Source organism: Eremomyces bilateralis (genome assembly GCF_010015585.1).
Source record: "Eremomyces bilateralis CBS 781.70 unplaced genomic scaffold P152scaffold_37, whole genome shotgun sequence".
NCBI lineage: Eukaryota > Fungi > Ascomycota > Dothideomycetes > Eremomycetales > Eremomycetaceae > Eremomyces > Eremomyces bilateralis.
In genome coordinates this window covers 1-22,296 of record NW_022985103.1, presented here as the reverse complement: position 1 = coordinate 22,296, position 22,296 = coordinate 1, and the positions used below count along the sequence as shown (strand labels likewise).

Below are 22,296 nucleotides of genomic sequence, written 5' to 3'. Positions count from 1 at the left end.
GGTCGCCACACTCGCGACCGTCGAATGCGGTTGGTTTGGATGCTGGGAATGGTGGGTGCCGTCGACGACGGCTCACATCGCCATTATCGTGTCCGCACTGCCCCTTAATGCGCGAGCGCCGCCCCGGCCCCTACATCCCCGAATACGATCCCGATAGCATGAGGATGGCATCTCTTCGAGCGGCACCTTCATGTTAGCAGGCGTCTTTGCTTAGGGGAGCCGCCTTTGGAGCCGCATCGGACCCCAGCCTCGAATCGTTCTCCTTTTGCCCACACCTGCCACCAGCTTCGACCCGATATCGTTGATTTTGGCATCATGCATCCATCGATCTGCCACGCGTTAACCTTCCCCCCACATTTACTAACTGCGTCCAGAACCATGGGTCAGTACGAAGATTCCGTCTACCTCGCCAAGCTCGCGGAGCAGGCTGAGCGATATGAGGGTAAGATCCCACGCGCCGCCACCACATCGAATCGCTACTGACCGATGCGTTAGAAATGGTGGAGAACATGAAGATCGTGGCCTCCTCGAACCAAGAGCTATCCGTCGAAGAGCGAAACCTCCTCAGCGTCGCATACAAGAACGTCATCGGCGCCCGACGTGCATCTTGGAGGATCGTCACTTCCATCGAGCAGAAGGAAGAGTCCAAGGGCGACGAGAGCCACGTTGCCTTGATCAAGGAGTACCGCCAGAAGATCGAGGCGGAGCTTGCCAAGATCTGCGAGGATATCCTCGAGGTCCTGGAGAAGCACCTCATTCCTTCGGCCCAGAGCGGAGAATCCAAGGTCTTCTACCACAAGATGTGCGTTCGGATCCCGCTCGTCCTGCCATTTGGTCAATGCTAATTGTTACAACAGGAAGGGAGACTACCACCGCTACCTTGCTGAGTTCGCCATTGGCGGGAAGCGCAAGGATTCTGCCGACGCTTCGTTGGAGGCGTACAAGGCTGCCACTGAGGTCGCGACCACTGACCTGGCTCCTACTCATCCGATCCGCCTTGGCCTCGCCCTCAACTTCTCCGTCTTCTACTACGAGATCCTCAACAGCCCTGATCAGGCTTGCCAGCTTGCGAAGCAGGCTTTCGACGATGCCATTGCTGGTAGGATTCTTTCATCTTTACTTTTCATACAGCCGACTAACTCTGTCTCGCAGAGCTCGATACCTTGAGTGAAGAGAGCTACAAAGACTCCACTCTCATCATGCAATTGCTGAGGGACAACTTGGTACGCGTTCCTTCGCCGATTATATATTGATAGCAACTAATCCTTTCCAGACTCTCTGGACTTCGTCCGATGCCGAGCCAGCAGCTGAGCCAGCAGCTGAGACCAAGGAGGCTCCTACCGAAGCTGCTCCCGTCCCTGCTACGACGGAGGAGCCCAAGCCGGAGTAGATCTCTTCCCCCCCCACCATGCATCGATCCCCTGAGGCAAAACAGACTCGACACAGGTTGAAATGGGTTGGGATCGATTTGCTATCCGCCCAGACAAAATCAACGATACCTGGCATGATCTGGGGCTCGGTTTCCTTTAACGTATAGTGCTACACGGGGCGGTCTACATTGCTGAGTGTGAAGTAGAAACGTGGATCGTCATAGGTCCCACGGTGTTGATGGCCTAAGGTGGGAAAGGAAGAAACGTTTGCTATGCTTGTCAACTCTTTTCTTTATGCTGGCTTCTTGTGAAAGCGGGTCCAACGGTCGCTGGTAACCCTCAATTACCTAGCTTCCTTAGAACAACGAACAGAATTACATTACCCACTCCAGATGCATTGTGTGACGCGCATGTGTTGGGAGAATCCTCACGCTCCCTAGTGCATATTCGAGAAGGAAGCCATACAATGGAAGGTCCATCACTTCTAAGTCTATGTTATGTGCAGTTCCAATCGAAATAACCCATCAGATTTTGACCTGCGGAAGTTCTAAGCAAACTATATGATACACCGCCATTGAAATGCCATGCGTCCATGCCGCCGGATCAAACGTGCCCTCGCCCGCCTCAAAATCCATCGCTCACGCTTTCCAGACCCTCGTCACAGCCTCGGTGACGCCCACATCGTTTGTCTCGAACTCATACAGGCCGTAGGCAACCAGCAGCGTGAAACCGTTCAGCACCCACTTCAAGGCCCGTTGGGTGTTGGGCACGCGCCATTTCGGGAAGTAATCGGTGATGCACGACCTACGTGGGCGATCATGTCAGCGGGTCCCATATCCAGGGAGGGAACCGGCGAAATTTGGGGATCGGGGGGTTTGGGGACCACTTACTCGAAGCCAAAGTGGGAATGGATGACGATGAGGCCGCAAAAGGTGGCGTCCAGGAGGGGGTTCAAGGAGCCGCTTGCGAACGGCGCGATGGTCAAGGGGATGAGAGACACGGCGATGATTCTGGTATGCGTTAGATACGTCGGCTGCATCCATCATGGATTCCATGCACCCACCGCTCAAAGTCCCAATGATAGTTCCCGTGTACCGGGTCCGCTGGCAGCACCGGTGCCGGATCATTGACTGTCATCCTTCTTAGCAACTCATCCTAGCTAATCATCCAACTCGGTGATACGTACCACCACCAGTTATCCGTTCTGCGACCAGTGTCAGTATTATGGACGGACAGCAGCATCATCGAAGACTTACGAGCCGGCGGGGGAAGCAATTGATTCTTCCTCGACGTATGGAACGCCGCAACCTTCGACACGGTGGGCAGCCGCTCCCTCACGAAGGCCGATCGAGCGGTCTTCGCAACGATGGACTGCGGCTTGCATTGCTGAACCAGCGGGGTCTGCCACGCCGCCCGGGACGAGGCCAGCGCGGCGGACGAGATGAATCGCGTGCCGGCCGCGGCGGCGCACGTCTGCCGAAGCATCTGAGGTCGCATGATGGCCGCCATTGTCGATGGTAAATGGGGTTGGAAAGATTCTGGACGATGGGGGATCGGTGATGGGAGGGTCTCAGGATTAATTGGCAGCTTTCTGTGCCGTTGGCGTTGCTCGGCGTTGATCGAAGATTCCCGTGATATGGCGCTGGGCCTCGGGAATGACCGGCGCTGTGGAGGTGCTTAGTTGCTACGAGGCGAGGTGAATGGACCAATTGGAGCAGTCGAATTGGTGAGCTGAGTACGTTACAGTCTGGCTTGATTCTGAGTTCAGACTTGATGCTTCATATTCTCATCCGGATGAAACAATTGTACAATACAAAACTATCTGTAATCCAAGGCGGAGGTTAATCCAGAACCATTCTCCCAGCCACTATGATCTTGTCTTCGAAAAGGGTGGCGTTGCGTCGGTGTGTTCTATTACCTATATGATCGTTTTGATATACCCGAAATTGGAGAGCCCTGTGCTTAGTCATGTTATTTTCCATTTCAATCCTAGCGCGTATTTTCCTGTGCACCGACCAATCTTGAATCCGAAGTCGAGCTCAATCTTCATGGAATACTTCATTCACTGAATCTCCAACCCATCCGACCCCATCACATCCCGCTGGACATCCATTCATTACTCCAGCAATGGCTTCCAGGCGGCTAGCCCTCACGCTCAATCAGAGCTTACGGAGCCGCGCTGCCATCAATGCCATCCGGCCCGTCAAGAGAGGTCTCGCGACTCCCGTGAGCCACGGGGCAAAAACGGAGAGCACCACCTTGAGCAACGGCTTCACGGTTCGTCTACCCGCTAAACATCTCTTCCTCTAATGCTGACTCCTGGTAGATCGCTACCGAACACTCGCCATGGGCTCAGACCTCGACAGTTGGTGTTTGGATCGATGCCGGCAGCCGCGCCGAGACCGACAAGAACAATGGCACCGCGCACTTCCTGGAGCATCTGGCCTTCAAGGTAACATCTCAATGGGAACATGTTCGAGATCTCGACTAATTTATCCATTCCAGGGTACGGAGAAGCGAACCCAGCAGCAATTGGAGATGGAAATCGAGAATATGGGCGGACATTTGAACGCGTATACTTCAGTATGTCTTCCGATGACCTCCCAACAGTGAATTCGTCTTAACCACCATGCAGAGAGAAAATACCGTCTACTACTCCAAGAGCTTCAATTCCGACGTCCCCAAATGCGTGGACATCCTTTCCGATATCCTTCAACACTCCCGGCTCGAGTCACAGGCCATCGAACGGGAGCGTGATGTGATCTTGCGCGAGCAAGAAGAGGTCGACAAGCAACTGGAGGAAGTGGTCTTTGATCATCTCCATGCCACTGCCTTCCAAGGACAACCTCTCGGTCGTACGATCCTAGGACCTCGGGCCAACATCGAAAGCATCAAGCGCCAAGATCTGGTCGACTATATCGGTCAGAACTACACCGCTGACCGTATGGTTCTCGTTGGTGCCGGTGGCGTGCCCCACGCGCAGTTGGTCGAGCTTGCGGAACAATATTTCGCCAAGCTCCCGAGCTCGACGCTGAGCGCCAAGAAGTATAAGGAGAAGCCCGACTTTGTCGGTTCCGATGTGCGGATGCGAGACGATGGTTTGCCCACCGCTAACATCGCCATTGCCGTCGAGGGCGTGAGCTGGAACGACCCGGACTACTTCACGGCGTTGGTCACGCAAGCGATTGTCGGCAACTGGGACCGAGCCATGGGCAATTCACCATACTTGGGCAGCAAGCTGAGCACTTTCGTCCACAAGCACAACCTCGCGAATAGCTTCATGAGCTTTTCAACAAGCTACAGTGACACTGGGTAAGTGTGAATCATAATTCCAAGTATGAGTAATGGACTAATGATACATAAAACAGATTGTGGGGCATTTATATGGTCACTGAGGCCACGGAACGCATTGATGATCTTGTCCATTTCACTCTCCGGGAGTGGTCGAGATTGTCGTTCAATGTCTCAGTCTCCGAGGTGGAACGCGCCAAGGCCCAACTGAAGGCATCCATCCTCCTGTCGCTCGATGGCACCACCGCCGTTGCCGAAGACATTGGCCGCCAGATCGTCACCACCGGCCGTCGCCTGTCTCCGGAAGAGGTTGAACGTGTCGTTGGCCAGATCACTGAGAAGGACGTGATGAATTTTGCCAAACGGAAGTTGTGGGACCAGGACATCGCCATCTCTGCCGTGGGGAAGATCGAAGGATTGTTGGATTACTCTCGTATCAGGGCGGACATGACCCGCCTGATGTCCTAGATACGGTATTGTGACGAAAGTCGAGATCGTTGGAAGCGGTAACGGGTTGTATGTGCTGTCGTGGCATAAGCAATTCCGAACATTGTATAAAATCTCCCTTTGTACACTTACCCAGTTGACAAATAGAAACTACCTGCTTTGATTGGGCTCCCTCCGTTGGCAACCTGGGAACTGTAGAAGGGGCGAGGTAGATCCGTGTCGTGCGTTCTGTGCAGATTGACCATGTATTCTCGTCTTCTTCCAACCAGTAACAAATAAGGGACGGCTCTTATCGGGCAACCTCTTCATCCACTTCTCTGCAACCGTCACATAACTCATGCTGGCAAATTTGGCAGTGGTCATACCACGAAATAGGCCATGGTCCATGTCCACAGTAGCAGCAATACTTGTTACACACATACACGAACAGCGGCGGAGACGGCGGAGGGGTTGGAGGGGATGGCATGTCGAAATGGCTTTAGGAAAGATCGCAATTTCTAACCAAGAAGATCTGGCACAGTCTGGTTGGCAACTGTGTCGTAAGAACCGATCCGTGAGTCGGGTTTTTATATTCCCAGCTTCCTCACTGTTCACACTGAAACTCCACGCCAAAGTCTCATCTCCCTGCCCCTTCATGAGTGCTACATCTCACTGCGCCCATTGTCTCAGACTCTTTCCAAACTCATTTCCGCCCTGTGGCCATGGAGCTGCCATTAAGCTCTCGGGCATCGTCCTGATCACCACTGTGATACCTCATGGCTGCCCGACTGGGCGGAGAGGACGACTGGTTATCGAAACTTGAATGGCTCAGCCAGCAGCAGGCCATTTCCGACCTCTTGGCGGAATGATTTCCCGTCTGGACTCGAGGTATCTTGTTGGCTCGACCGTAATGAAAGTGGTTTCGGGATCGCGGCCTCCTGAGCCTTCTGGGAGTCTTGCGTCATGAGCTTCCTGGAGTTAAACTTGGTATTAGGAGAAGAACCACCATCGATTGCACTCCATGGGAGATGAATTCATTTTAGCAACGATCTGAGCGTCCGGTGGTGAAAGGGCGGGGGATAGGAGAGGCGGATAAGGGCCCGTCCATTCCACACCCGTCCATTCCGCTTGGCAAGTGGCGTCCTCTCGTAGGCGTTTTTCAGGGGATAGTCTTTGAACTGCTATCGGATGTGCAACGGCTAACGGTTTGACAGCCACAACTGCTGTAACCAAGCAATTTCCCGCCGACACATCATTCAGGGGGGTCCGCCTGGCAGTTGTTCGGAACCACGTCCGCCCCAGAAATGGGATCCACCATGGCTAGGCAGACAATCCACAGACATTAAGGCTGATAAAATAGCAGTAGGGTGACTCTCTTCCAGAGACATTCCATCCGATGTGAGTTCCGAGATTGAGTCTCTGAACGCCAGCATATCAGTGGTTGGTGTTGACTAACCGCAATTTTGGACAGCTACCACTCCTCGGCACCCACTGGTAGAGCCTCGCCGTGGTCTGTACACTGAGGCCGCATACAGATATGCCGGGTCGCCCGTGATTTGTTAAGGCTGAGCTCCATTTGCATTGGGTCCTTGGTGGGTCCTTGGAAGGAGTTTCAAAGAGGGGGAGGCCACCAGAGTTGCGCACACAGCCTGGAGTGGTCACGGACAACCCGAAATGAGTATATAGGAACTGTGTATCTTGGTTAGTGTGCAATGCTCATGTACTCTTTCCTACTCACTAGTGGTCTCTTCATCCGTGGCACTCGAGTCACTGACCGGGCCCTGAAGGTCGTGTGTGTCAAGCATTGACTTCATTCAGTGCTGGATGACGTTATGGGGTCGGTCAACAGTGTTCCTAGCACCCTCAAATTGCCTTTTTACCGGATAACACTGCCTGCTTAGGAACTTCGAAATCGAATCCGGGTGGACGAGACCGCCGGCCCTGAAGCATATCCCCAGAGCCTCCAAACCAGTTTCCAATATGGGACTTTGCGGTACCTAGATGTACAGCCCTCTCACCCGTCAAATATCATTTAGTCGGGGAAGTTTTTATGTTTTCCGCAGTTAGGCTGACTGGAGGTGTATCAATTTCGCCGTGGCGGAAATCTGACCCGCCTTGGATGAAGTTCTTGAAAGGCTTAAGTTTTCATCGTTGCCCAGTGCAGGTCTTACTTATATCATATCAACTGGGCTCCGAATCATCTGCTACAGAGTTTGAAGCTACTGTTCAACCACTCGAAAAGATCGGTGTTCCGTCCGAATCTACAAGAATATTACATTACTGCTCGAGAAGCGCGAATGGTCTGCGATCCCGATGTTGGAAAACCAGTTGAGTGACGTGTGACAACTGCAAATATGCCTAACCAGGTGGCAACGGTTCATTGGAAGCCTTTCCGAAATTTATAAGGCACTGATACATTTCATTTCCTCTTTTCTCCGGTGAATCAGGCAACATAAATTTGCCTGTGTACCACCACGTTGCCCCGGAGCCAGGGCAGCATGAGCCTAATTGGCGGCAGCAGAAGGGCATGCATCCAGACCGCTTCTGGCGCCTTGAACCAATGCTCACCCACGATTAAGGCTCACATACTTGATCTGCTGCCCATAAAGTTTTAGACAGAGGAATCAACCATTTGGTCGTGGCCTGGCAGCTGTTCTGGACATCTCATCAAGCCGTGGGGTAAGTTCTGGCGGTTTTTGATGCATATCCCTAGTACAAAGCCACTCAGGTGACAACCAGTTCCTGCTGTTATGCACTTCTGTTCTCCGCTTAAAGTCCCTGCTCAATCCAAAACTTGCAGTGCACTGTCCGATCCGCAGTGTATTGAACCAAGGGGAGGCACGCTAACTTGGAGCTGACCATTGCACGGAAGGACTCCCCAGTTTATAAGACATCTTACCAAGCGCATTGTAGGAATTATAGGACGAGAAACCGTGTCAACCTTCCTGCGTTACAAGCCTTCTTTCGCGAGCATATCTGGATTCAAATCAATGTGTGACAAGGCGGAGCGTGTAAGGCATAATCGTACCAGCGATTTCAAGGTATAATGCATGCGCATTGAAACTGAACGAACTGTGAGTAGTTAATGGATGGTAAAAGGGGCTCGGTAGCTAACCTTCTCTTGACACCGGTCAAGAGCCAAAACAGAACCTTCACTCTGCTCGTCCCTACACCATTTGTCAATAGCTTATCCATAGGGGAGACTCAGGGCGAGTATGTTTTCGGAATTCAGCGGAAGCTCTTGACGTACAATTGATTAAATCAAGATGGCTAACTCCTGTCAAAGTTCCTTGATATTTACCCCATCGAGAGCTTGGTACGCTGGAGCGCAGGTCAGAAAGGCGCAATCTGAGAAAGGGCTTGCTTACCTGACAAGTCCATCATTCATCGCTTGTTCCCTCTGCTTAATGATCCGGTGCGAGTACCAGAAGACAGACCATACCGTGGGCTCAAGTGATGCGCCATATGAGAAATACCTATACCATTAGAACATTCCGGATTGATGGCAGCAAGGGACGACATACCGGACGTCATCCCGATCCGGCGTTTTTGGATTGAATTCTTCTATCAGATACTTCTGTGTCAACTGCGAGAATGCGCCCGATTCCATTCCAACTTGGCCTAATACTCGAGAAAGTCTTTTGAAGTGGATCGCTTGCGACGGTTTAGCAGACATAACGTTTGGTAAGGTAGCTATTCCTTACGGCCTAATTGTTCGTGAAGATAATCTGCAAAAGATGATCCACGGTGTGGTGTAGCAATCGTTGTGAGGGACAAGACTTTAACGTTTTCGGGCTTTAAGTTACTGATCATGTACCTCGAGTCCAAGCCCCTTTACGGATGATATTAGGACGGTATATGGGAGCAGAGGCTGCCTTCAAAGTTCTCAAGGAATTGCTTACCCCATGCTGTGTCTGTCGATTGTCAGCTCCGCTAGACACAGCTGATAAGATTGATGTTTCATACGCGATGATGTTCACGCTCTTCCCTCCAGCCTTTTCCGCAATCCTCATAGCCAGTTTTTCCGCTCGTGCTTCAATTGAGCCCGACGACGGAACTTCCGTAGTTATTACTTCGATGTTCTGTAATCGTAGCGCATTCACGATTCCTCGCCAGTATTGAATCCCTGGCAGAAAAGAGCCAGCGAGGCGAAGTTCGTCGAACCCTAAGAGACCGTGTGCAAGCACAATCGGATGTTTCGGTGCATCTAGTCCCGTTAGCAATGAGCGGGCAATCGGTCGGGCGTCCCTACCGTATTTGTCCTTTAATGACCCAAATTCATTTTGGAACATACGGTCATATTCTTCCAGTTGTGGATCTCTCATTAATCGTCGGCTTGTGCTGAAGTATCGCCATTGACGTCGTGCGACGCGACCCGTCAACGCCAGGCGAAAATATCCCATGGCGTCTCAATATCTCATCCATGCCGTATATAAGAAATCAAATTGCACAGCGATAGAATCTTGGGTAGTTAGAAGGGAGAGAAGATCACAGTCATAGTTGCATCGTCACTGCAGTACAGTAAGTGGTACGAAGTAATAAGGGGAGCAGAGATTGAGAGATCGGCATGGGTAGAGGACATCGCGTATCGTTGAACCATGTCATCCTCTACCAAACCTGGTTGCGAAGACAACATTCATTGACCATAAAATATTCCCCAAGACTTCGAAATCCATTAAGCGTTACCTTAGTTTGCCTCTCTAAAGATGAAGGCTTTGTATTGTGTACCCGGTTTGGTGAGGCAGCTCAAGGGAGTCGAGAAGGCGGAGATAGGTCTTTCAACTTCGCCTACCGGGACGAAGCCAAATCCTAAGTCCTTAAGTATTGTGCATTTTGGCCGGCTTCGATTTCTAGTCTGTTGATGTGGGTGAGGTCTTGCTTAGGCAGAGAGGGCACACTTCTGTGAGTCTTAGGAAAACGAGAGAAATCATATATGGATCATACCATGACTGATAGCATCAAAAAGGGTTTCGAGTCACAAGAGTGTCTCTTCAATTTCCTCTTAGATAAAGTATCCTTGACACTGACTACCCTGTGTTTGAATGTCTACTGTCTAGTTACCGATAAAGAAAATGCTACTCAGTCCATCATTCGCCGCACACTTTGAAACGACTCGTAGTTCCTCCTACGACAATACTTCCTTCGAATAAATCATAAAGCCGTTAACTAATCAAGGTGGACTACGAATATATAATGACTACCAGCTTAACATAGCACACAGCAGATAGAGATTGGCAAAGATGGAAGATGAAAGATGGAAAATGGAAATACTTTAGACTTGAAGGAATTCTGAAGGAAGAAATATTAAGGAAATCAAGCTGCCGGGTGAAGTCAACAAACGCAGTTCAACAAATGCATCAACAAACGCATCAACAAACGCAGTGGTTCGGTTGGTCACATGGAAATGATCAGAAATGACTCGAACCATAGTCAACCCAAGTGGAAGGACAAGATTCAACATTATTCATGTCAAGACCTGACGTCCTGACCTTGACGTTCCCCGCACTGCTCACTCCCTCCAGTCCATCCTCAGCTGTCCCATTAATTAGTCCTATCGTGGTCTTAGGTATCTCCTCCTGTTCTGAAGACTGTACGGCTACGTCGGCTAGTTACTGTGTGTAACAGACTAACAGTGTGAGTAAGTACTTAAGTACTTAGTAGCCAATTGTACACAGTACTAAGTTACTGTGCTTAACTGCTCCCTACCTACACCCCTGCCCCCATCCCGTTGCCCTTCTCGGACTTCGGTGTCGCATGTAACTATTATATGTAACCCTGTACGGGGTTTATATCGCAGGCTTTTCTCGATTTCTGACTGTACATGACAGCAGATCTCTCGTGGCCTCACAACACTTTCGCTGGAACACCTGGAACACCTGGTTGTCGCGAATCCATCATGCCAGAACCAGTCGACGAGAAGGAATGGGCCGAGTCTATAGGATTTCCTCAGCTGCATGATCCTTTCATTCAAAAATACTATCAGAGTAGAGATGCGTTAATAGAACAGGAAAACAAGCAACGAAGTGGTGCGTCAAGTCGATCCTATAGCACACCGTAGCCCTCTGACGACATCTCTTTGCTGGAGGGCAGACCATTGGTTCCGCGAGAATCTCTCCCCAGCCGCACGTGAAGCATGCGCCATCGTCGACCAGATCCGCTTCGAAGAGCAACAGACGCTATGGACGCGGGACTACGAGGACTCGCTAGGGCAAGGAGAAGGGGACATTTACCCGGGCATGATGTTCATGCTGGCAAAAGAGCGAATGGAGAAGCAGAGCAAGCTATGGTCCATTGTCAAGAAGATGCCAAAAGGGACGCTCCTACATTGTCATCTACAGGCCATGGTCGATGTTGAATGGTTAGTTCGGGAGGCTCTGGAGACGGGCTGTCTGTTCTTCAGTTCGCCGGGGAAGCTGTCCACGGCGAAGGAGCGGGTGAAGGGACCATTGAACTTTGTGTTCCAGCCTGGGGAAACCGATCTCTCGTCTGACAAGTCCATCTGGACTGCGGAATACACACCGAATTCGGTGGTTCCCGCCTCCGCTGCAGCGGACAGCTTCCCCGAAGGAGGACGTGATGGGTTCGTCGCGTGGCTCGTAGACCGCGGCACAGTCACTCCACAGGAGTCCTTACTGCACCACCACGGACTCAATGAGATATGGAGAAAATTCACCTCGACGTTTCTCGTCCTGGGGAACCTGGCCTTCTACGAGCCCATATACCGAAAGTTCCTCCAGAAATTCTGGGCGGAGCTCGTGGAAGACGGCGTGCAGTACGTGGATATGCGTTCGACGTTTGTCTCCCCATTTCTCTGCGAAGGGAAGAACGAGCCGGAAAAGGGCTATAGCGAGCTGTTCCGAATTACCCAAGAAGAGTTGGACAAGTTCAAGAGCTCAGACGTTGGCAAGGACTTTTGGGGCGCCAGATTCATCTGGACCACCATTCGGTCCTTCGATAAATATGCCGTCGTCGATTGTAAGTCATCTTCTACTTCACTGCAACCTGGAATACGGAACTGATGTGTTCGCTAGCCATGAAGGAGTGCATTGAAATCAAGAAGCAGTACCCCGAACTCCTCGCTGGCTACGACCTCGTCGGCCAAGAAGATCCTGGAAGGACCCTGGACGACCTCACCCCCGAACTCTTCTGGTTCCGCAAATCCTGCGCGGAACAAGGCCTCGACGTCCCCTTCTTCTTCCACGCCGGCGAGACGAACTCGTCCGGCGGCGCTACCGACCACAACCTGTTCGATGCCATCGCCCTCGGCACGCGACGCATCGGCCACGGCTTCTCCCTGTTCAAGCACCCCCTCCTCATCGACCTCGTGAAGAACAAGAAGATCCTGATCGAGACCTGTCCCATCAGCAACGAGATCCTCCGCCTGACCGCCTCGATCCTCCAGCACCCGTTGCCGGCCCTGCTCGCCCAAGGAGTACCCGCGTCGCTCTGCAACGACGACCCGGCAATCCTCGGGCAGGGCGCCAGCGGGATGACGCATGATTTCTGGCAGGCGTTGCAGGGGTGGGAGAACCTGGGGCTGGCGGGTCTGGGGTCGCTGGCAGAGAACAGCGTCCGGTGGGCGGCGTTTGACGATTGCGATGCGAAGGAGTGGCAGAAGCAGCTGCGAGAGGGCGCCATGGGGACGGGCGTCCGAGCCGAGCGGTTGAAGGAGTGGATGGTCAAGTGGGAGCGGTTTTGCCAGTGGATCGTGGACGAGTATGGGGTGGATGAAAACACCGATCCGGCGGAATAGAGCGCGAAATCGGGTCGCGAGAGCTTTGGTGATGACTAGTCACATTCAACACACTTCAAAAGGGTATTCTAGAATGGATATAGGCTCAACGCCGCCATAGCAGCTGGAAGTAATGACATAAGGAGTTTCTTGAATCCCATACTTCGAATACTCGTACAGTAGCGCCGTTCTCTCATCCGTATGGGACGTGGACAGACAACCTAAACAAAACACCTGTGGCATCGGGTCCATTGAACCGCACATACTGCCGGGCATATTGTCCTCCCAAACCCAACCGCGCAGTCTATAATTACACGCACATTTACAACTTCGCCTTCGTCCGGGCCTTGTTCAGCACCGGCTCCAGTTTCGTGGCCTTCATCACGTCGCCCTTGACCTTGAGCTTTCCTGACATGAACAGCTTCTGTGCGTTGGCCTTTCCGGAGAGGAGGCCGGCGAAGTCTTTCTCGGAGAGGATGAGGGTGACTAGAAGGAAACAATCGTTAGCCCTGCTCTCGTGCGGCCCCATTGTCGTGGTGAACGGATCGTGGAAGAGTGCTCACCATTCGGCTTCCCGACGCCCTTGGACACGACACCCTTCTCCTTCAAGTCGATGTTCCAGCTCTCGACCTTTCCGTCAGCGTTCTTGATGGTGAAGGCGAAGACGACGCCGGTCTTCTTGATGGCGTCTTTCCGCTCGGCGTCGTCGGATTGCAGGGCCGAGTTGATGGCGTCGAAGGCCGCAGAGGACGGGAAGGCGGGATCGGCGAGAGACATGGTGATGAAGTTCAGTCGGAGGGACGGTTCGAATGGGCGGTGAGAAGGGAGGATATCGAAGATATGGGTTGATGTGGGAGCTGGGATGGAGACCGGAGGAATGAGAGGATGGATATGGGAAAGGAACGGAAGATACTGATGAAGCAGGCACGGTGATGGCGGTGGTCTTAAAGGGAGGGGAAACTAGTTAAGCGAATCGCTACCGGTACGCGTAGTTCCTAGCTACCTACGAGTTACGACTGTCACAGGGAGCCGACGAGGTTATATTAATGGCAAGGCGGCATGGGGAAGTCCGATGTCATGGGGGGTGGCATGGGATGATTTGCATGGGGGAAAATGGGGATTCGGCGATGATGTCTACCATTACATACCACCCGTAACCACTAGACCAGCGCCCGATCACTACTGGATAGGTATTAAGGTAGTTGCGGGATTACGGGATTACAGTCTAATAGGACAGTCTGTACTCCGTACAGATTACAGATTACGGCTTTACACAGGAGCAACCGAAACTAACATCATCGTCGACGGGATTCGCATGTGAAAGGTGTTTGGTGAAGCTCAGCGGTTGACGAAAGATGCCGACCCGAATGCACGTGCTTCATGATTCTTCCCTTCTTAAAAACTGTCCCAGATGAATGAGATGATAGTCATCATGATACAGAGTATCCACATCCATAGATCAAATCAAAATACACGCATATGTCAACTGATAAGTCCCTATTCCATACCATACCTATACCCCAGTCCCAGCCTCCCTGCATGTGGTCTTTGGTTTCTTGTCGCTCAACACCTCTCCACGCCGAACCTATGCCAGGCCCTGTTGCAACTCGCGCGCCGAGGTTGTCCATGAAAGCGCGATTTGGCGACTGCACGGATCAGATGTCCATCCATGGGAACTGGTCAACTGGGGTTAGGTTCATCGGACACGGAGAATGGACAGTGATGTCGACTCCGACACGATTTGACTACATCCCAACTTCCTGAGCGACGACATCTGATCCTATATGGCTCCTCACTCATCAACTTCTCATCTTGCTTTGAAATGTTTATGAGAATCGCGTGTCCGCGCCAGCTTACGTGTCGTAATCGCCGGTTTTGCATACTGATGGGAATGGTCACACCATACTTCTACTACTCGCGAGTTTCGAACGCAGAGAAACATGGTTAAAGTCTCCATGTCACGACTTCGCATTACACACTCATGAAATTGGTAGGTACACGATTTGCTAACGATCAGCTCTTCGCCCAATGCCTAATATGCCACCATCGTCGTCAAGCCTTCCGTCTCTCGATTCCAAGCACGATGCTTAGCCAGAACTTGCGTGAAGGTCGTCATGAAGGAACCTTGCTTCATCATCTCGTCTCCAAGTGTCGCTTGCTCCCCTGCCGTGACAACTCCGAAGCTTTCCAGCACGCTCGATCCCTGGGCAATCTGCACCTGCTGCACCGTCCCCACCGCCGTTTTGAGGATCGCAATGCCGGCTCCGCCGATCGCGCCGACAGGCTTGCAGTGTCCGAACGCTTCACGTACCCAGTGCACGGCACGCCCGTTGTTGGAAAGTGTCGCCTGGTAGGATTCGTTGCCGCCAATGAGAATAACCGCGTCAAAGAGCGTGCTACGTGCCGATTCCAGGTGGTGGATGGGTTGCACCGCAGACCCTGAGGCGGGCTGGATGGGAGTACGAACTGGGCCGACTGGAGTTGGCAAGGCACCAAGCGCCTTGTACGCCTTTTCGATGGTCTGATACACCGTACTGTCAAAGCCGTTCGCGATAAGCAACGCGATCTTTCGTGCCGGGATCGTGTTGGAGCCTGGGAATTCGGTTTGGGAGAGATGGATCGTCTTCTTGCCGTGGTTCGGGTGGTTTGATTTTTGGGGTGCCGGCGACCCGACGGTCTGGGCGACCCGCTGAGCCAGGCCCAGGTCGATATCGGCCAGACGCTGGCACAGGCGTTCATGGACTGTCGGGTCGTCGCAATGGGACAGCTCGAAGGACAGTGCGGATTGGATGTGGGCTTGCTCCGGGGGTGAGAGGGAGTTGTAGAAGAGCTGTGCTTGGTTGAAGTGCTCCTTGAACTTGGCTGACTTAGTGCGAACCTTGATCCCTTCGACCTTCTGAGGATAATCGACATACGACGTCGGATCCGACTTCTCAGCCGGCGGTCCAGCAGAGAAGCGGTTTGGCCAATAGTTCACCGTGCCCTTGGTGATCGTATGCCTACTTTGCCCATCTCGGTTGTGGTTCAGAACCGGGCAGATGGGTCGATTGATGGGCAGTTCTTGCCAATTGACGCCAAGACGTGAGAGCTGGGTGTCGAAGTACGAGAAGTTCCGCCCTTGCAACAAGGGATCATCCGAGAAACCGATGCCCGGGACCACGTGACTGGTGCAGAACGCGATCTGTTCAGTCTGAGGGAAGAACTCGTCCGGGTTACGGTTGAGTTCGATCTCGCCAATGAACCGGACAGGCACAAGGTCTTCCGGCCAGATCTTGGTGGCATCAAGGATGTCGAAATCGAACTCGTGCTCATTGGCTTCCGGAATGACCTGGATGCCAAACCTCCACTTCGGGTACGCGCCAGCTTCGATGGCGTCCCACAGATCCTTGCGGTGGAAGTCAGGGTCCTGCCCACCAATTTTCTGAGCCTCATCCCACACCAGACTGTGGACGCCCTGTTCCGGAACGAAATGGAACTTGACAAAGTGTCTCTTACCCTCGCTATTGATCAACGTGTACGTATTGACGCCAAATCCCTGCATCATTCGGAAGCTCCTGGGGATGGCCCGATCGCTCTGCGTCCACATGAACATATGCGTCGCCTCCGTATGCATGAACTGGAAGTCCCAGAAGTTGTTATGCGCAGTTTGCGCCTGGGGGACCTCATTGTGCGGCTCGGCCTTGCCGGCGTGGATGACGTCGGGGAACTTGATCGCATCTTGGATGAAGAATACGGGTATATTGTTGCCCACAATGTCCCAATTGCCTTCTTGGGTATAGAACTTGACGGCAAACCCGCGAACATCCCGGACGGTGTCGGCGGATCCGCGAGAACCAAGCACGGTAGAGAAGCGTATAAACAGTGGGGTCTCTCGAGACGTGTCTGTTAGGATACCTGCGCTTGTCACATCCTGTGCGCTCTCGAGGAGGCGGAAGGTCCCAAAGGCTCCAGAACCACGAGCGTGGACAACACGCTCCGGGATTCGTTCGTGATCGAAGCGATGGATCTTTCACCGTGTTAGGAACTTGGCACGCTGGACTAGTTGTAGATATACCTTCTCCCTTGCGAATGGATCCTCAAGAAGCGCAGGACCAGTATGATTTTCGTTCACGACCTTCAGCCAGTCGTCCGTATTGACCTGCTTCACGCCATAGTCGGAGGTGATGACACCGTTCCCTGAGGTGACATCTTTAGTGTTCACCTTGAACTGGGCAAGCTTCGCGTTCTGCTCCCCGCCCACCATCATCTCGGCCTTTTCAAGGCCACTCTTCAGTAATTCTCCTGTCATAGCTGAAACAGCTTGCATGTAAGATTGGATGGACACTAAAGGAAGCAGGAATAGGTTTAAGACGTGAATTGACCAGAGCGCCACGATTTAAGGGGGGAGTAGGTAGCACTTGAAGTGCGATTGGTATTCGGAAAGCCTGATTCGCAATGACAGCATCATCGACGATGATTGACTACATCATCAATTTCCTTATCCAAGGATGGAGCTCCGAGTCTCCAATTCGGCATGTTAGCTTCGATCGCTCGCCGGCTTTGGACTTGACGTGATTCTGACATCAGTGGGTTTGCTAAGCAAACCAGATGATTGGTGGGATACTCAGATATTTATACGAATATTACAGTTAAGTACGTAGTGTAGCCATCTATGTCTAGACTACACAGCACGAGTGTCGATTATTCCGCACATCATCCATCGATGTTGAAGATCCGCTCCGCTACATCATTACGTCATTAGTTTGTTTGTTGTCCTAACCACCTCAGGCTTGCACGTGACCTAGCGCCACACCAGGATTACCTCAGCAAGCTCAGGCTATTTGTGGTCGTGCCAAGGCACCGGAGCGGACTATACCTAATCGGTAAGTCACATGTGCTCCTCGAACAAATAGCCTGAGGATTCTGTCCACCTATTTCGGCGTGTGCCGTGAACTTTCATGCCAAATAGAAGACCATCTTTAACTCCATTTTTATCCACAACCACATGGTGCATCATCAATTGAATACATCCATTCGATTCCTCTGGGCTTTTTCCATAATTGATTGAATTTTGGGCCATGTCGGCCCAAAACCAGCGTCGTCAGAGTGCGCGGTTGAACCCGCCCATCTTGCCTCCCGCTCCAAGTCCTCGGCATATTGCTGCTTCAAACACATCTAATGCACCTCGTCAGAAAGTAAGAAGGTCTCAAAGACGCAGTAAAGCGCAGAGAGTAAACGAGATATGCCAATTCATGCGGAAAAAAAAAATTACATTACGAGAATTTATCCATGTCTACGCGACGACTCAAGGGTCTGGTGGTTATGGAGAGCGCCCTGCCACGCGTGCCAAACGGCTCGCCGAGGCCGTCTACGGTCAACCAGAGGTCTTAGACGCGCTGCAAGAACACCCCGCGTCTGGTGCGACAGGAATTGTCACTATAAAGGGTCTGAGGAAGGAAATGAAGGCACTGGAAGAAGCCGGAGGTATGTTTAGTGCCTACCAAGTCGACCGTGTCCAAGAGAGAACTTCACCTGCCGGCATGGGAAGGGAGAAAGAGCCAGAGGGACAGAAAGTCGAGGACTACGAGCGTATACTGGGCGATATGCAGTTTGGGCAGATGTACGAGCAAGTTAACACTCATGCTCCTCTTCTATGTGGATTGCTTAATGGCATCATGGCGCCCAAGAGAGAGAGAAAAGATCGATCACTACGGGACCCTGTCAAATTCAACCACAGGATTGCGATAATCACGTCGATTCTCTGCTATTCTCGGGCGTCGGAAGGGAGCAACAAGTTTCCCCGCGTATTTGGTGCCTTTCTGCACTCAAATGGCGTGAAACGGCGTATCCTCGATCTTCTTCACCAGTTTGGGGTTTGTGAAGGCTACAAGGGAGTCCACAGACATCTCGAAACCGTGGCAGAACAAGCAAAGGCATCTTCACCGCCTCTCAGCATAGACGTCGACTGATTGCAACTAGGGAACGGTCCGTCGATATGGTCAGCAACTAGATGCCTGTGTTGTGTATGACAATTTCGACTATCGAGAAGGTATTAAGCACCAGCTCATTTCAAATCACGCAGAAATGCGCTCTGTGACAACGGGAAAGGTTTTCAGAGGCGCCGATATCCCCTCTGGTGGTTTAAAGCAGTCAATGCTGCACCGCGAGGTTCCACTTACAATAGAGGATCTTCTATACTCTCCTGGTGCAGCAGTATATGACGAGACCGCCGCCAAGATTGATACCTACTTTATAGCGGAGGCAATTCGATCGGTATATCCACTCGCGATCAAATCTATCTTCTCTACGTCCGGTATACCTTACCCCGCTATGCCAACAGTCGAGTTACTCGAGCTTCGAAAGACAGACAGCAAGACGCTCGGTCCGATTCTCTTCAACGAAGGTACTCTAGATGGCTCCTACGAGGTTATAGAGAGCATCTACAAGCACCAATTCCAACTAGATAATAAAGAATTCGACAACCGTCTGTTCTTGGCGTTTGGCGATCAAAAAACCTCTTCACTTATCCGATCTATGCAGGCTGAGCAAGTCGACGCGTCTATGGCGTATGATAGAAAAGACTGGCTGATAGGAGTCGCTGCTCTCTTTCACCTGCGTATGAATTTTCTATGGCTCATGCAAAAGACACATTACGGAAACATGGAGCAACAGGACGCTTCAACTCTCTATCACAACATCAACTTCTGGGGACGAAAGAATATTCCAGCGGACCGTGCAGCTTTTCAGGTTCTAGAAGAGCTAGTGCTTCACAGTTTCGACGCTCGAGTTGTTGGACTACTTTATACTCGCCTCGAGCAGTACGGCATCGATATCTCCGATCAAGAGGGGGTTGACAAGGCAATTCGGAACATGGATACTAGAGGGTTCATGGAACTGGTGGAGGATGTTCGCAGATCCGCATTTGAGCCGGAAGCCTGGCGACCATCGAAGGAGAAGCATACCAACAATACAGTCGATGAGGAGTTCCTTAGTCATGCTCGATACCTTCAACAAATGGTTGTGTACAAGACCTTGAAGTACGGCATCAAAAACGGAGATATAGGACTCATCGACCGAGTCATTGGTGTCTGTTGCTTTTACTTCGAGGGGACTGGACAATCAAACTACGCATTCGAAATGCTCTATCTAAAGCGGCTCACTAGCACCAAAGCTTGTGACAAGGAGCTTCGGCGCGCAATACTCTCGAATAGCCTCGTTAACCCGCATGGCTGTCGGGACACCTGGCAAGAAGTCGATCGTAGCCTTGAATATCTGAACCTGGAGCTGAAAAGAGAGCTTTGGGCCCGTCGAACGTCGACTTTCGGATTGGATGCTCTGTTCAAGACTACCTCATTAACGGCAGAATATACTGTTTGTCTACGCAGGGCAGTAGAGGACGCATTCGCCCGGAAGGGCAACTCCACACATTCTGTGCCCTCCGCGATGGATGATATTCATACATTAGCCTTTGAGCTGGCATGCGACTCGATTAAATTTTATGACGGCGGCAGGGAGGCAAGACATCAAGCACCAGACATACATACGATCGGGCTCGGAAGAGTAGCAACTCAAAAATTGGAGGTGTTTAATGCAAAGGTCATAAGAGATGAAGATCGAATAGTCGTACCACCTTATGAGAGGAGAGGAGCCACGGCTGATTTAGATCCTAATAGCGACACGATGGCGATATTGGTATGCGCATGCTCATGGAGTTTCTAGTCTCGTGCTAACAGACGTCGCCAGCCCTTGGCAGACAGAGATGTAGCCCATGAATGGGGTTTACCTTCGGACGTCGAGTCAGAGTAACCTATCTATAATGTCCACTCGCTGTGGTTGTAGCGGCTATTATTCCCTTTCTTGTTGCGAGGGCTTCACCTTGCGTTAGAGTCTAGAACGCCGAGGACGACCCGTTTCGTTTCTACTTCCCCCCCCCGGGTTAATATGGGACGTTTCAAGGCCCGATTACCATCAATTACACCTGATACCTCATTCTCGCCGTCTTCGAGAACACCTGACCTAGCAGAAGAATAATCTACGTTTGTAGATGTCATCAACCTACCCATAGATGTAAATGACGAGTTCGCTGATACTATGGTCATTGGTAGGGTAGGTAGATGGGAAGAGCACGAGGCTGACACCTCCCTTGCCTGAGCAATGATCCGCTCTAGCGAGGAAACGTACTCTTCTCGCTCACGCGCGAGTAATACTCTTCGTTCCTGATCAGGAGTTATCAGAGTCTCTGCTTCTATAGACAATCTTCTCTTCCGACCTCTGTGTTGAGATACTTGCTGTTCGACTGTGGGATGAGCGTGTTCGAATGGCGCCCTTCGTATTAGAACTTGAGCTGCCGCTGCGGTTCCTGGTGTATAGCGTCCGGGCCAGTTCCTCACTACATAGGACTTGATTTTATTGAACTCTTCGAACAGCTCATGGGAATGGTCTTTCATCCAAGCCGATTTCGTAAACTTCTCCAACTCAGCAGCCGAGCGGATGTTCGTATACTCTCTCGATATTGATATCCACTCTTCCTTCGGCGCGAATAACCGTGCTGAGAGTTCTGGCTTCATCATCCGATGTGCCGAATTCACAACGTTATCTCCCCAGAGGGTCAGGCGGTCATAAAATGCGCCGGATGCCGTTCCAGTCTGGGGCTTACGAAGACCAGTTGTGGTATCCCATGGGAAAGGTACCGCCCGCGCCAGATCTGGGTTACAGACATTACAGCACTCCTGCGGTTCAGGAGCCGGTAACCTAGATGCTGGATCCGATAGACTCTCTTGTAGCCAATCCATTAGGATTCGGCGTAGGCATGCGGATCGATTAACAAGATTGAATAGCGCCGGACAGTCATCGTGTAGGTCTGTTCGGCGTTCTCTCTCCGTTTTGCGTCGGTGCTGCTCTCCTGGTATATCATATTTAATGGCGTCTACGGCAATATCCGATTCATCATCTAGGATGTCACCGCCCACTCCTGGATCAGCAGAGTACGACTGAGCTAACCGGCTCGTGTTGGAAGGCCGTCTTAAACACGACGGCGTCTGAGTTCTGGATAGAAGCGCCGGTCTTGTCGATAAGATCCTGTCACCTATCGCCCAACTTTCCACCAAGAAGATGGCCTCTCCTTTAATGCCAGCCATCCTAGCTGCACGGCCAAATCGTTGGATAAGGACGCATAAGAGTCGTTCCAGAGGGAAGCCGTATTGGACAACTCGTGTGACATCCGAGAGATCTACCCCCGTTCCTAATGATTCTGTGGCCACCATAATTCGGATCTTAGAGTCCGCTTTGGAAAACTGGTCGTATATAGCATTCTTGTCGTTTGGAGTGGTGTGTGAATGGTAGACCTGGATAATCTGCTTGCAGTCGTGGGCCCCGACGGCCCCAGCTGAGAGTTTCTGTAGCCAGCCTCGCAGACATTCCGCACATTTTTGGATATCACGTCGGGAGTCTATAAAGATTATAGTCTTCGGAATTCGTTCCGGCGTTGGCGAGCCGTTT

At 51.7% G+C, this 22,296-nt stretch overlaps 11 protein-coding genes across 11 annotated transcripts; 6 read left to right on the top strand and 5 right to left on the bottom strand.

The window, feature by feature from the left end:
- Positions 1–378: 378 nt before the first annotated feature.
- P152DRAFT_405636 (putative 14-3-3 family protein ArtA) lies at positions 379–1,390 on the top strand (the record flags this gene model as incomplete). The annotated part of the gene is made up of 5 exons (XM_033676824.1): positions 379–442; positions 496–802; positions 858–1,099; positions 1,153–1,223; positions 1,274–1,390. The coding sequence occupies 5 exons, from the start codon at positions 379–381 to the stop codon at positions 1,388–1,390; spliced, it is 801 nt and encodes a 266-aa protein (XP_033529966.1).
- A 364-nt stretch (positions 1,391–1,754) lies between these two features.
- On the bottom strand, positions 1,755–3,151 carry P152DRAFT_517588 (succinate dehydrogenase membrane anchor subunit). The gene is made up of 5 exons (XM_033683018.1): positions 2,627–3,151; positions 2,557–2,574; positions 2,434–2,500; positions 2,261–2,380; positions 1,755–2,174 (listed from the first exon to the last, which is right to left on the bottom strand). The coding sequence occupies exons 1-5, from the start codon at positions 2,877–2,879 to the stop codon at positions 2,009–2,011; spliced, it is 624 nt and encodes a 207-aa protein (XP_033529965.1). The 5' UTR covers positions 2,880–3,151; the 3' UTR covers positions 1,755–2,008.
- Positions 3,152–3,497: 346 nt separating this feature from the next.
- Positions 3,498–5,353, top strand: P152DRAFT_462608 (mitochondrial processing peptidase beta subunit; the record flags this gene model as incomplete). Its single annotated transcript, XM_033680385.1, has 5 exons — positions 3,498–3,647; positions 3,697–3,822; positions 3,876–3,953; positions 4,006–4,682; positions 4,739–5,353. The coding sequence occupies 5 exons, from the start codon at positions 3,498–3,500 to the stop codon at positions 5,127–5,129; spliced, it is 1,422 nt and encodes a 473-aa protein (XP_033529964.1). The 3' UTR covers positions 5,130–5,353.
- A 2,721-nt stretch (positions 5,354–8,074) lies between these two features.
- P152DRAFT_405610 (alpha/beta-hydrolase) lies at positions 8,075–9,490 on the bottom strand (the record flags this gene model as incomplete). The annotated part of the gene is made up of 8 exons (XM_033676822.1): positions 8,075–8,150; positions 8,203–8,254; positions 8,338–8,408; positions 8,456–8,563; positions 8,612–8,741; positions 8,792–8,919; positions 9,054–9,294; positions 9,340–9,490. 8 exons carry the CDS (start codon positions 9,488–9,490, stop codon positions 8,075–8,077), a joined length of 957 nt encoding a protein of 318 aa, XP_033529963.1.
- A 1,483-nt stretch (positions 9,491–10,973) lies between these two features.
- On the top strand, positions 10,974–12,975 carry P152DRAFT_462604 (adenosine deaminase family protein). The gene is made up of 3 exons (XM_033680384.1): positions 10,974–11,113; positions 11,178–12,062; positions 12,119–12,975. The coding sequence occupies exons 1-3, from the start codon at positions 10,984–10,986 to the stop codon at positions 12,838–12,840; spliced, it is 1,737 nt and encodes a 578-aa protein (XP_033529962.1). The 5' UTR covers positions 10,974–10,983; the 3' UTR covers positions 12,841–12,975.
- Positions 12,976–13,141: 166 nt separating this feature from the next.
- On the bottom strand, positions 13,142–13,596 carry P152DRAFT_405596 (oleate-induced peroxisomal protein; the record flags this gene model as incomplete). The annotated part of the gene is made up of 2 exons (XM_033676820.1): positions 13,142–13,305; positions 13,383–13,596. The coding sequence occupies 2 exons, from the start codon at positions 13,594–13,596 to the stop codon at positions 13,142–13,144; spliced, it is 378 nt and encodes a 125-aa protein (XP_033529961.1).
- A 658-nt stretch (positions 13,597–14,254) lies between these two features.
- Positions 14,255–14,717, top strand: P152DRAFT_222718 (uncharacterized protein). The gene has a single exon (XM_033674502.1). It carries the CDS (start codon positions 14,299–14,301, stop codon positions 14,581–14,583), a length of 285 nt encoding a protein of 94 aa, XP_033529960.1. The 5' UTR covers positions 14,255–14,298; the 3' UTR covers positions 14,584–14,717.
- Positions 14,718–14,851: 134 nt separating this feature from the next.
- P152DRAFT_477360 (catalase) lies at positions 14,852–17,107 on the bottom strand (the record flags this gene model as incomplete). The annotated part of the gene is made up of 2 exons (XM_033681578.1): positions 14,852–16,825; positions 16,874–17,107. 2 exons carry the CDS (start codon positions 17,105–17,107, stop codon positions 14,852–14,854), a joined length of 2,208 nt encoding a protein of 735 aa, XP_033529959.1.
- Positions 17,108–17,749: 642 nt separating this feature from the next.
- On the top strand, positions 17,750–18,825 carry P152DRAFT_462600 (uncharacterized protein). Its single transcript, XM_033680383.1, has one exon. The coding sequence runs from the start codon at positions 17,877–17,879 to the stop codon at positions 18,765–18,767; it is 891 nt and encodes a 296-aa protein (XP_033529958.1). The 5' UTR covers positions 17,750–17,876; the 3' UTR covers positions 18,768–18,825.
- Positions 18,826–19,686: 861 nt separating this feature from the next.
- On the top strand, positions 19,687–20,517 carry P152DRAFT_497883 (uncharacterized protein; the record flags this gene model as incomplete). The annotated part of the gene is made up of 1 exon (XM_033682274.1): positions 19,687–20,517. One exon carries the CDS (start codon positions 19,687–19,689, stop codon positions 20,515–20,517), a length of 831 nt encoding a protein of 276 aa, XP_033529957.1.
- A 152-nt stretch (positions 20,518–20,669) lies between these two features.
- Positions 20,670–22,296, bottom strand: P152DRAFT_405659 (uncharacterized protein; the record flags this gene model as incomplete). Its single annotated transcript, XM_033676826.1, has 1 exon — positions 20,670–22,296. A coding segment is annotated over one exon (1,627 nt), but the record flags the coding sequence as incomplete, so codon positions are not given.